Source organism: Marmota marmota, unplaced genomic scaffold, assembly GCF_001458135.2.
Source record: "Marmota marmota marmota unplaced genomic scaffold, marMar, whole genome shotgun sequence".
NCBI classification, from domain to species: Eukaryota; Metazoa; Chordata; class Mammalia; order Rodentia; family Sciuridae; genus Marmota; species Marmota marmota.
Window position 1 is genome coordinate 5593687 of NW_025999925.1, and position 13441 is coordinate 5607127.

At 44.7% G+C, this 13441-nt stretch overlaps 1 protein-coding gene across 1 annotated transcript; it reads right to left on the reverse strand.

The window, feature by feature from the left end:
* Window positions 1-3543: 3543 nt before the first annotated feature.
* On the reverse strand, window positions 3544-11228 carry LOC107152360 (orthopedia homeobox). The gene is made up of 3 exons (XM_015497891.1): window positions 11049-11228; window positions 9360-9769; window positions 3544-3675 (listed from the first exon to the last, which is right to left on the reverse strand). Exons 1-3 carry the CDS (start codon window positions 11083-11085, stop codon window positions 3544-3546), a joined length of 579 nt encoding a protein of 192 aa, XP_015353377.1. The 5' UTR covers window positions 11086-11228.
* Between the last annotated feature and the right edge of the window lie 2213 nt (window positions 11229-13441).

Genomic DNA, 13441 nt, shown 5'->3' on the forward strand with positions numbered 1-13441 from the left:
ATGTTGTACTTATTTACCTACCTTGTATTCTGATATCACTCATCATAATTTATTCTGTATTAAATTTAATTAGCCATTATTATAACTTTAACAGTTTTACAAACAGTTATTATTATTACTAATAAATAAACAATAACATGAAACACTATTCTGTTATTAGATTTTTTTTCCTCCCCCTCAAAAAGCAGATTCACATTCACATTCCCTGCTTTTTAGCTTCACTAAACTGTCAACCTTAACCATTTAGACCAGGTTGCCTTCCGTTATCCTATTGGCATACAGGACTTTTAAATGTTCAAGATTCTTAATACAAAAATCTATTGCCATAGAAACAAATGTTATTCTAGAATCAGGTCAAGTGAAAAACTCTGTACACTTTCATTTTAATATTGAAAAATAACCACTATATCATGAAATATAAGCATCTTTGAAAGCATCTATCACTTCAGTTGATTTGTAACTTCTCATCAGTGTTCTGAGTTGGCCCTTTTTTTTTTTTTTTTTGAAATGAAAGATCCCATTTCCCTTGCCTTTGAGAAATACAATTTTTAAAGATTCCATTTAGCATCCTTTATTGCATTCCTACATCATAAAGTTATGCTTTATAGCAGCATAAAAAAAGCTGTAAAATTAGCATCCTTGTAAACAACCTTCCACGCTCATTGGTGAAGCAATCTGTGATTTGTACTGATCTCTTAAATATGACTTAAGATTACAGTATCCACAATTTCAAAGTTTTTTTTTTTTTAAGGCCCTAACAAGACAAGGGAGAAAATGATGTAATGTGAAAACAGTGAAAAGTAATCACTTACTGATACTTTTGAAATTTGGACATTGTGCTGCCAAGTTCTAGAATGAATTCTAAAATTACAGAAATGTCTCATTTTATATGAAACCCCAAATTAGTATATTTTCCTCTTCTTTAATACTTTAATGTTATATTGATAAGTATTCTTTAGAAAATGTAGAATTGAAATATTCTGTAAACTCACTCACCAACTGACCTCTAATTAAAATTCCTAGGGTAACATGAACATATGGGTGTTTTGTTTTTTTTTTTAATCATAGAAAATCCTGCCCTTTTTATCCTCACCTTTGAGGAGATTCCATTGCGTTCTCTTAGTTGAGTAATAATCACCATACATATGGTTCCTAAAATGCACATGTAGCCCAGTGATACAAAACTGTATTTTATGACAAGGGTGTTTTTAGGGTTTACACTCCGTGGCAACCAAATGAGAAATCATCCCATGGGAAAAAGGGGTGCCTTTCTCAATGCCTAGAAAGACCATTAAATTTCAAACCACGAGATTGATCTTGGTTAGTTTTCCAAAGCAAGCCTGTGCTATCGATTTGACTCCAAGTTTAAAACACACTGGCAACCTTCCCCATCAGACTATCAAAGAAACTGCAATTTTTACTACTAGTTGGAGGAAATCCCCTGGGCACGTGGCTAACTTGGAGCCTAGCTGGCTCCAAGCCTAGACCCTGAGAGAAAATCGGAGGAGCCCAGCGGGGGAAGCCCTGACAGGTGCGACCTGCACCGGTGGTCCTGGACACTCCTCTTCTTTCCCTCTTCGCCCCCACTTGTAAGGTCCTGGGGTGTCTGAAGCCTGGGTCCGGGAACTCGGAGGGACGCGGCTGCCTCTTTGGGAAGGCTGGGACGAGGCGTAGGCCCTAGGCGGAGAAAGAACCGCGGCCCCTCGCGTATGCTGGGTGCCTGGGACCAGTGGCGACCCCGGGCGGCGCGGGAAGGCAGAACTCCCGGCTCTGAAGGCCCAGGGTTCCACCCGCGGTCTCCTCCAGCCCACAGGACCGCGAGGGGCGCCTTCCGCTCCATGGTCGGAGAGAAACACTAGAAGCCTATCAACCCTCGGGCTCTGCGTGGGCGCCGGCAGCTGCGGGCTTCTAAGCCCAGGGTGTCCCCAGAGCCTCTCCAGCCTCAGCTGGCGCGGGGCGCCTCCCGCCTGGCCTCCGCCCTTCTGGCCTGCGAACCGCGACTGGCGGCCTGTGGCCTTCCTGGCCCAATGCTGTTCCCCAACACACCGCCTCCCTGTAGAGGCCTCACGGTGCGGGCCATAAACTGAACCTAGCTAAGTCTGGAGAAGGTCGAAGGGCCCACGCGTCCCAAATGCCGCATGCGGTCAATGGAGAGCAAATATGAGAATCCCCCAGACTCTTCTTTTCTCCCAAGAGATTCCTTCCCCCTTTCAATGTCACACCAAAGCCCATCATTCTCCATATCACATACTGAAAATGATTTTATTTTATCCATTTACATTTAACTTGATATAAACTTGTCCGGAAAAGTCAAATAATATGCTTTATATTAGCTCAAACATTTATTAAGAAAACCAAATTCCATAAATAAGCACAGACAATAAGTTAAAACATATCACAAATTGACCAGTATGTAACAAGAATGCTTTATCTACACAAAACATCCTATTTCACATGTTTGTTCATTCTTAGAAAGCGCTTCTGTTCTCTGGGTTTGGATTTGACCAGCACATGCAGAAAGAGCTGATTGTGTTTCTCTGTACAAAGTTGCAGGGTTGTAGATGTCCTAGCGCACCCATCGGCGGCCGGCAGGTGGCCGAGGGGCACAAGGGACGACAGGACGACCACAAAACAACCAAGGGCACAGAGCAGCGAGAAGAGAGAAACGGAAAAGGAAGCAAACAAACCCCAGTCCTGAAGGATCCAGAAAAGAGATGTGGCTTTTACTTTTACAAAAGGAAAATTTTGCTTGCATGTTTATTTTATTCTTCCTTATAAAGGCTTATCAAAATGGGTAAGATCACCTCGTCTTCATCACATAACTGCGTTAGTCTACTCCAGCCACCCGGTCCACTGGCATGTTCCTCCTGAGAAGCCTCCCCTCTGTACCCTCACACACTTGTGCTTAAGAAAATAGAAGTAAGATAAAACGAAAGCGTTCTTTTGCAAGCCAATAGAGGGTTGCATGAGTGTGACTAGATAGGGCAAGGGTAGTGTGGTGGGAGAGAAAAGAAAGGAGTTTTGAGAAAGAATACAAGCATAAATCAAATTATGTCAGTTTGGGCCCTCAGATGAGACGATTGGTAGCAGATGCTTGTCCTCCTTTAAGACCAAAATCCCTAACATTGTGCTGTCCCTTGAACACGTCCGTGTATGACCTAGGAACACTGGTGTATGTGTGTGTGTGCGTGTATGTGTGTGCGCGCGCGCGTGAAGTGTCTGAGCGTGAGCGAGAGTGGAGTGTGTGTGTTTCTGCCCACAAACCAGTCCATTGGTGTCTGATTTCAGATCCTGAGTCGACTCCCTGGTAAGTAAAATGGCGGGAAGGATGCTTTCTGCCAGGCGCGGGAGGGGCGTGAGGCGTGGGGAAAGGAGCCAGAGGGTAGACACGGGGGAGCGGGGTCATGGGCGTCGTGTCCTAGGTGTCGCTGGGAACGCCGCCGGTCGGAAGGCCGGGAGGAGGCGCGAGCGCGGCCGGAGCTGGGCGGGGCGGGTGCCAGGCAGAGACCAAGTAACGAGCTGGCACACCCTGTGAACTCCAGGTCAGCTCAGCATGGAGCCAGTGGAAGAGGGGACCTGGCAGGANGGGGTGGGCAGCAGGGTGCCGGGTGCGCGGAACACGTTGGTTGTCTTCTTGCGCTTCTTCCACTTGGCGCGCCGATTCTGGAACCAGACCTGGAGCAGGCGAGGAGGTAGAGAGACAGGGGACTGTTAGCGAGCCCCGCGGTCATAGGGTTGTGGGGGCAGGGGCTTAAACGACAGAGTCCTTGTCAATACAGCCACTTAGCCACAGGCCAAACAACTGCAAACACACCACATCGGCTTGACACGCCCAATACCTAGCCAAAGATCTTGGTTCCCCACCATCTCGTGGCAACTGGAGCCCCTTCTACCCACAAGCGCAGAATCAGGCGTGATCATGCCCCAGAGCGTTTACGCGCAGTGCAAACACACTACAATGTGCAGTGTTCACCACGCCCCTACACGCTGGTACATTCCGTGCAATGCACAGGTCTGCAGGCAGGCATGTGTCAAGGCTCGACCCACAGGTGTACAAATGAAGATAAACATATGTTCCCATGTGGCTTAATAGCATGTCTTATAACTCTGATGGGGTATAGAATTTTCAGAAATGCTGGAAATTTGGAAATTGATGAAGGACCATGGATGACATAGACAGTTTCAAAATCGAAAGACAAAGGAAACCCCTAACACCACGGTTGACAGAGCAGAGAGGTTAATATAGTGATCGGTGTGGGAAAGCGAGTGCCACAGAGCTATAGTGTTGTTTGGGTTGCCACAGTGACTTTTGTTTCCTCCCACAGATCTTAGTGCCATGACCACAAATCTCCTGCTCCATTCCCAAACCACTTTTAAGGACACGTTTGTCTGGGCAGAATCCTAAGCTGGAACCTGTCACCCCAGGGCTTTCAAGTCTATTTTTTTTTAAGTAACTTGCTGAGGATAACAAGGCCTCTGATAACCTCAAGTTGCCCTCTTTTCATTTATAAACTGAAAGTAAATTTTCTGACCAATACAAGTGAAAGCAGATTAGGTTTAAAACCCACACTAGTAATGAACAAATTTAATTTTTCTAAGGCAAACACAGATGTCTTTTTTCAGGAAGATGAGTTTGATGAAATGCATTCCCGATGAAAATGAGCCTCCTTCTTTTTCTTTACAGTAGCCCAGGAAAATCTTTCTACTAGCCAAATCTGTCCACAGATGTCCAATTCACTACCACAGGGAAAGAGTTCTGTGTGGAAGATATTAAGTAAGCTGCCTGGCTAAGATAACTTCCCATCTCCACCTATTTCAACTTGATCTTTAAGAAAAAAAAAAATTGCCAGCATTCCTACTTGGTAGATTTGGAGTCTAAAATCTAGTCAACTGGAGATTTGCTTTGCCTAAATGTAAATGATGTGGGACACAGCTCAGGTACTGAGTTTCCTTTTAGAATTTAGCCAGCAGAGTGTGACCACCATACTTGTGGCCCCAAAGGAGGTTCAACCCATTAATCCAATCTATGTGGTGTTTATTTTGCAAGCTCTAATATCAGGAGTACCAAGGCATACCTACCCCCATTCTCAGTAAACCAGCCAGGCTCAACCTTGTATTCATACCCTTGCAAGCAAAGACATACTCTCCGCTTACTAGAGTAAACCATATTGCAATCTAGAATTATCTTTGAGTGGGCCTTAGCCTTCCTATCCTAACCTAGACATGGCTCACTACTATCTTTCTATCACATTTTCTACGTTGCTGCCTATTTCAGCATCAGCAATGGGCAAACACGCTGCTTCCCTTCCTCCTTGCAGCCCTTGAGCTGTGGTGCAGTGGATTAATGAGGCAGCAGGACCCTCGATGGTGGATGGGATCAATGTGGTTGAATTGAGCTGTTAGAGGCCTTAGCTGGAGAGCAACCCTCAGATGACCAGGAGAGACTTGTCGTGTCAAATCCCTTTGCAGCACCCACCCAACACTGGATTGGGGTGAATTGGACAGGACAGAGCCCTTAACAGAGACTGTCCAAATGGTTCCCACACCTCACAGGCAGCACCTAGATATATTTTGAAAGGTATCTTACAAAGTCAAAACCAGTTCCTAACACCCTACAAGTGCCAGTGAGTTCTGAAGTGTTTGGTTGTTTGAAGGGTGTAAAGTAGATGAAGGAGTGGAGAGAGAAGCAGAAGAAAGAAGGTGGGGGTGGAATTGCCCAGTAGAAATTTAATAGCAAATATCACTGCCAGAAAGGTTTCTGAATCTAGGATCTGCTCAGGCACAAGCGGAAAAGAACAGCTGTTAAAGAACTAAATATTGTAGGAATAATCAAAAAATTGTGCTCAATTATGTTTGAGGGTTAGTAGTTAAATGATGGCTACAATTTTTTTTATGTTTCATGGCTTACTGGGGTTGAGAAAAAAAATCTGCATGGGATCTGAGCACCTCCGTTCCAAGCTATGATGCATATGTTTTTAAAATGTGAATGTTTCCACTTGAAAACTAGAGCATGACGGATTAAAATGCAGGCAAAACCTGAGGGAGATTTTCAGAATGCACAGATGACAACTGCAGGAAATATATTAACCGCAACCACGGGCCAACTTTGTACTCAGTTTGAAATGCAGCTCTTCTCAGAAAATGCTTAATACAACAGTGAGAATCTAATGGAGGTTGGAATCTAAAAATCCACTTTCATGATATCTGCTGTTACAGTAATATAGACATACTGTAAATGTATTTTAAAATATATAGCCCGTTTAATTCCCCAGCTATAAATGGCTCAGAAATAGAGAAAGAGTGGGAGAAAGAAAGAATATTACTTTTTTTCCCCCTCGAAGCAAACGCTTTATGAAGATCTCATTGGAATCCAGCAAGTGATTAATGTGAAGATTTGGGAGGAAATCTGGGGAGCTGTATTAAAGCCTAGATCTCAGGTTCATTTCGATCAGCCAGCCGTGAACTCTGGGCCGAATTCATTACACTTTAATAGTGCTGGGAGAGGAAGAAAATGCAATTTCTCATTCCATTAGAAAACTAGAAAATACTCTCAGCTTGTCCCCCTATTAAGATGTGGCAGGTGACAGGGCCATTCTGGGGGACACGGTCAATGGAATTACAGCACATTATTTTTGTTCATATAAAATATTGAAAGGCAAGCCTGACTGTGCAGAAGTTATTTCACTGATTTGGTTTTTATGTAAATAAAATATTGAAAGTTAATTAATCCGTGCTAGAGACTAATGATTATGCTTATTATATTGCATTTGATCGCATAATTTGCATGATTCTCGCATTGCTGCTTAATAAGCCATTCCAGGTTATAAATAATTCTGAAATTGGTTTCTAATAATGGCATGCTATAAAAGGAATGGTTTTATTACACTAGCCAGAAAAGGGGAGCAATATCAGACATGGAATTGGCCTCCATGTGAGTAGAGGTGCTTTAATAAATACTTAGAAGTGTGATATATACCAAGTATAGATAAAAATAAGTATATTGGGTAATTTAGCCTAGAATCAAAAAGCATCTCTGAAAACATACAATTGCAATAAATTAAATGTTTAGATCATTTTTAATCAGTGCAGTGGCCCACATGCTGAAAAGAATGTGTGGCAATCTGTTAACTATAAAGAAAACTATGAAGTACTCATCATATAAGAACATAAACCAATTACTATTTAATTTGAATTTGGTCAAGGAGCAATGGTACAGTGAGTTGTGAAGTAAATACATTTTCCATAAATTATTTTGCATTACATTACATAATGTTAATCATTTTGAAATGTTAATTAAGAAGGTTATGTTGATCTGATTACTTTTTAAACTATGAAACATTATTTTAAAAAATATTGAAATTGCCATTCTATTAAATTGTTTCTATCAACAGCCTCAAGCTATTATCTTTGGTTGAACATTATGCTAAAACAATTAAAGTACTTTGTCTCTTTCTTCTTGCATATTCTTTTGTGTACTCTTAAAAAATAACTTTCTATCACATAGTTTGTATTTTATTTCATTTACAACTTTTTCTATTAAAAGAATCACTGTCATTAACCTTTGGAAGACCTAATAAAGTTTAATAGACCTCGTTTTCTTTTTTCATAAAATCAGTTGTCCAATTACATTTTATTTGTGATTCTAAGTTCTATTTTAATTTGAACTAATTACCAGTATGTCTGGGTCAAAACACAGCATTTTTCTCTTTTAAACAACAATTAACCACTAACATTTCTCTTGAGGAACAAAAAAGCAAATTTGTGAATTTTGAACCTGCAGAATGACCTACAATCAAGAATTATAATGAGCATAGTTTTCTAATTTTGTATTTTGCAAAGGTTGAATTCAGTTTCAGATTTTTAAAAAGGTGAAAGTAAAAGATTTAAAGGATACTAGTAACAGATATCTGCACAATATAATTAGCACTCTTTTGATGTGTAATTTTAGTGGCCCATAGTTCAGGCCTTTTGAAGTTCACTAACAAAAACACTCAGACTTATATTAAATAAAAATGCTAATTATTATGTTATATCCTGAATATTGCTTTATTAATTTGACCATTTAAATCCCTGATGACATTCATTACTACTAGAACAGAAGCATGTACTACTTTTCCCGTTTAGACTCTTAAAAATGCCAAATGGAAACAAACATTTAACACGGGAACACCTTCATTGCTCATTTATTGGATGATATATAAATTATTTGAGATATTTAAGATTAATCTATAAAAGCAGGTAGCACTGCTTTAACAAGTTAGGTTAACACCCAGGACACCGGACAGAGGACAGAAAATACCAATGTCCAAGATAGCAAGATGATTTTCAGCACCCTGGATAGCTCAAGACTAAGTGCCGGTCTTGAAATTTCTCCTCCAGGCACCTGCCATAAAATATTTGATGTTATTTTCATGCTTTTTAAAAAGTAGAAAAGAAATTTGGGATTCATTAGGCTTGTGCTTTTGTACCCCAATTTTCAAAACAGTTATAGGTGTGATATCTAGATTACATATAATTTACAACTTGGGTGGCTGGATAACAACAAGGGGTCAACAATGATTGCGTTTACTTCCGATCAAGCTTTTTCACCCTATGTGTGCCTTCTTCGGGTCGGGTATCTACAACGGAAAGCCTTCATTTCTCATCCAAACCCCAATTTCCTTAGGGGAACGTTGAAAAACAGACAAACCAAAACCCAGTGCCCACCAGCGGTTGGAGGATCTCCTGGCTACTTCCGGGGAATTGGTAGAACCTCTTGCAAACATCAAAGGTTAGGGTGTTTGGCCCGAGAGCTGCAAGAGTGTGATTTTTAGAGAATAAAGCCACACCGTGAAATCCGAAGAGCTCTCTCTCTCTCTCTCTCTCTCTCTCTCTCTCTCTCTCTCTCTTAGGCTTTTTTTAAAAAAAGCTTTATTTCCTCTCTTTTTATGCGTTCTGTATAATTGTTGCATTCCCCGTTTTATCCAAAAGCTTAACACAAATTAATTAGGGGGTAATGAAATACTTGTCAATAATAGGAACTGGAGTTGAGGTGCACGCTGGGTTTTACCGCGTGAGAGACGCGGGCTTGCCTTCTCAGAAGAAAGAGTCGAACCCCGCTGCCCAACAAAATGGGACTTCACTTTTGAGGAATTTCAGGTGGGATGCGGCTATACTGTTGGGAGGTGGGCCTTGCGTGTCCTTTGGGGGATGTCGATCTGGGCCAGTTTTGGGCGAGAAGAGGCTAACTAACCCAGGATCGTTTAGGCAGCTGGAGCAGAGCCCAGGAACTCAACAGGGAAAGGAAAGGCCCGGCTCCCCTTGCCCCAATCCTCCCGTCCCCTCCTTGCCTTCCGTCGGAGCGCCCAAACTCCGCATACCTGCACTCGGGATTCGGTCAACCCGATACGCAGCGCCAGCTCCTCACGCATGAAGATGTCCGGGTAGTGAGTCTTAGCGAAGCTCCTCTCCAACTCGTTGAGCTGTGCAGGAGTGAAGCGCGTCCGGTGGCGCTTCTGTTTCTGTTGGCCCTGCTGCTGACCGGCTTGGCTGGGGTTCGGGCCGCCCTGGGGCCCGGGCTGCTTGTCCGGGTCTTTGGCGCTCACCGCCAGCGAAGCCGGGGTAGAGCCCACTGTGGTGATATCCTCCCCAGGTAGCAGAGTTGCTCCCTCGACTGGGTCGGAGTTGGGCGCCAGGTCCCCTGGATGGCCCCCGGGGTCAGAGCCCCCCACGCCCAGCCTACACTTCACCGCCTCCCGGTGGCCCAGCAGCTCGGCGGCATCTTTCATACCTGAGAAGGCAAGGGGATCGCGGTCACTACTCTCCTGGCGACGCCAGGAAGGACTATCTTCCCGGTGCGGTGATTCCTCGGCCCCATCTTCGGTACCCTCCGCGTTTAAGCTCGCCCTATGGACGAAACTCCCAGAGCGCTCAGCTGGGTTCCCCAGGATTTGGACAATTACGTTGGAATAACATCTGGCCCTTTCCCCTCTCTCTGCAGCTGACCCCGGTAGCAAACAGCACATGCTTTCGTTTCTCCCACAATAAAACGCTCCCAGGCCCGGCAATAAAACATGCCTCCTAGTCCCTTTCATAAACCCTACCCCCCCCCCGCCCCGGCGCCCTAGGAAATCGAGAGTAAATCCTTGGACATTGGAGGTGAAGGGGAGAAATAAAGAAAATTAAACGATTCTTGGTTCTTCGGTTGCTGCCTCACCTAAGCTAAGGCAAACTGATGGACTCTACCTCCTGCCGGATTCTGAGACTTCCACCTCCCGAAATCAACCCAAATCAGCTCCGCCTCCCCCCTCAAATCTGAGAAAGTGTTTGGAAAATGGAATCACATCCATCACTAAAGAATCCCAAACCGGAAACCCAAAGCCCAGCGACCCAGATGGCTTAAAAGAAACTCTAAACTCTACAGACATAACAGTGAATCAAACTTCAGAGAATTCAACTTTTCTTTCCGGAGAAATAAAAGGTTCGTTTCTCTCAGCCATTGGCAACGCTGGGTCCTTTTTAGAAGGTAGAGATGCCTGTGAGGATGAATTTGGCTTCTCTCCTTCTCAACCAGCTCACTTAGCAAATCCACCTCGATGACAGCAATTTCTCCTTTTAGGCCAAAGTTTTTATTTTATTTTATTTTATTTTATTTTAAAGAAAACAAATTCAACCATACTTAGAGGAGGAGGAGGAGGAAAAGAGGTGGTGGGAGAGAGGAAAAAAGAGAAAGAAATCCCAAGTCAAAGCTAATAGGAAAGAAAAAAGAGAAACACCTCCAAACAAATTATCTCACGGGATAGATCGCCTTTGGAAAAAAAATAAAGGGGTGGGGGTAAGCAAAAATAAGAAAAACAAAAAGTAACACCATTCCCCAACTCCTTTTCTAGATCTACATATTCCATAGATTTTTTTAAAAGACGATGTTAAATCAAATTAAACTTTAATACTGCACAATTACTTTTAAAGAAATTAGTCCATTTAGGGCGCATTAAGGTAAAATAAGGAACAAATTGACAATTTCCTGCCCCGGCTTCTCCTGGCTGCCGGGGCCAGAGGCGCACACTCACCTAGCCTGGCGTCCAGGAGGTCGGCGTGAGACAGCATCGCGCACCGCTCCAGGGCGAAAGCTGTTCCCCCCCAAATTTTAGCGGCTTTAAGTTATTTAAAATAGATATAAGCTATAAGCTATACGATATAGATATATATAGATCACCTAAATGAAAGAAAATTCGGTTTGTGGTTAAAAAGGGGGCTTCTTGCATTATAATGTCCTTTAGAGAGACGGGGAGGTGCTTAACAGTTGAATGAACCCGTGAGCAGCTTGGCGAGGGGACCAATCAGGAGGGCAGCCTGCAAATGTCAGCGCCCGGAGAGTCCCCCACTCCGCCCGCCCGCCCGCCCGCCCGCGCCCGCCCGGAGGAGGCGGCGGCGGCGGCAACCCTGGCAGCTCCAGCCCGAGCAGCAGCTAAGGCAGCGGCGGATGCCTCGGTCTCACCCTGGGCTTCTGGGCCCGGCCTCCCTTAGTTCTTTTCCTGAGATTTTTCTCCCAGGCACATCTTTTCTTCCCCATGTCCTGACCTGCTTGCTTCACAGGCGCAGCCGAGTCTCAGAGCTAGTAACTTTCTGGAGCAGGGGCAGGGAAGAGACCAGAGCAGGGCATGACCCCCGCGTGACCCAAGAGTCGCCCCCGCCGCGCGTTCTAGGCAACATTGGCCTGCTCTGGTCAAGCCCAGGGCCCAACCCGGGCACGCGGCGGCCTCCAGACGATGCCTAGACTTTTCCGCTGCTCAGCAGGCCTGCACCAGAGACCCAGACACCCTGCCTAAGCCACGGGGCCTACCAACCACCAACCCTACCGCCGGCCTAGAGCGCCAAGAGGAGTGGGCTCCCCGGGCGCTGCGGGTGCCCGGTGTCGGCTTCGAGGACCTGAGTCAGGGTGCATTGGTGCGCTCTATACTCTTACCACGAGGCTCAATCCTAGGTTCCGCTCCTCGGCCCAATCCACTCTAGATCCTGGCCCCCGACCCACTCTTCTGGTCAAAGTTTCTAAGTTCAGCTCGGCTCCCAACTCCACTTAAGGCTGTAAATAAAGTTAAATGCTCTTTATTTTCCTCTTGAATATGTTAAACTACGTGAACAATTTAAAGTGCTTTGCACAAGTGAAGCGAACCATTTCTAATGTTCTGATTTTTCAGAGCCAGCCAACAACAAAGTTTAGATTAGTAATATATTTCTAACCAGAGTAATTTTCAAGATCATTAGGCATTTATGTAATTAGTGCCAAATCTATAAGCTTTTATTACGATTATTAGAGTAAAATCAGTATAAATTTGTACTAATTTACTACTGTTTAGACTTGGCTGTCAAGCCCAGAGGTTCTTATTGTAAATGATAACTGAGGAAATTAAGTGCAAAATTCTGTACCATTTCTGATCTGCTCCTAAACAATCCGTTTCAATTGTATTTGTAGCAGAACATAATGCCCTTTTAAAGTTATTTGACTTGTATTTTTATTTGCATCACAAGAAAAATGCCCTCTACCCAGTCACAATGAAAACTGATATTTACTACTCCCATCTTGATTAACATTGATTTTTAATTCGAGAGTGATGCAATTAAGATTATTCATTTAGTGCAAATAAAGCTTCCACAAAAGGGTGGCCCTATGAAGTCTGTTTTAAATAATACAGAGCAAATGGCTTTTTTTGTTCGCCGTCCAATTGACTTACACAAAACACTGGAAATGCTGCCTGAGAGCAGATGCTAGAGAGGAATTGTGTGTGTGTGTGTGTGTGTGTGTGTGTGTGTGTGTCCCCTCAGCTGTGTGTGACAGGGAGCAAGCAAGGAGACAAAGGAGGCGGCAAAAGCGAACTCCGGGGCAGTTTTGTTTGCTCTGTCCCTCCTGCAGCCCGTTCAACCTCCTCTTGTGCACACCAGTGTGTGCGTGCTCACACAAGCGCACACACACGTGTGAATGCAGGGCAAAAACTATACCCAGTCCTTCCGAGCTGTGGAGACGGCTCACCCTGAAGCTCCGGGCCTGACCGGGCTTCAGAGGCCGTTGCAGCTGCTGCCAACGCGGCCTAGGTGGAGCTGGGGCGCCGGGACTGGGAATTTCGGTTCCGCGGAGCCTGGTGGCTGCAGCAGATCTGCGAGCCGCAAGGGCACCCGGCAGGCGCGCGGTGCCCTTTCCAGAAAGGTTTTGCTGGGAGGAGAATTTCGAGACCTAAAGTAAACAGAGTCCTTCCAATAAAAGCTTTCTTTTCTCCAACGATCCCCAAACCCAAAAGCTAAAGCGCCGAGCGCGCGCAGCAGAAGTAGACCCGACAGCAGACCTGGGCGGGGCGGCGTTTGCTCAGCACGCGGCTGGGAGTGCGCACCTGGCTGCGTCTGTCCAGGGACTCGCAAGGGGTTTGTGCCCAACGTGTGGCTTGGGTAGTTTCCTGGACGGAATGCAAAA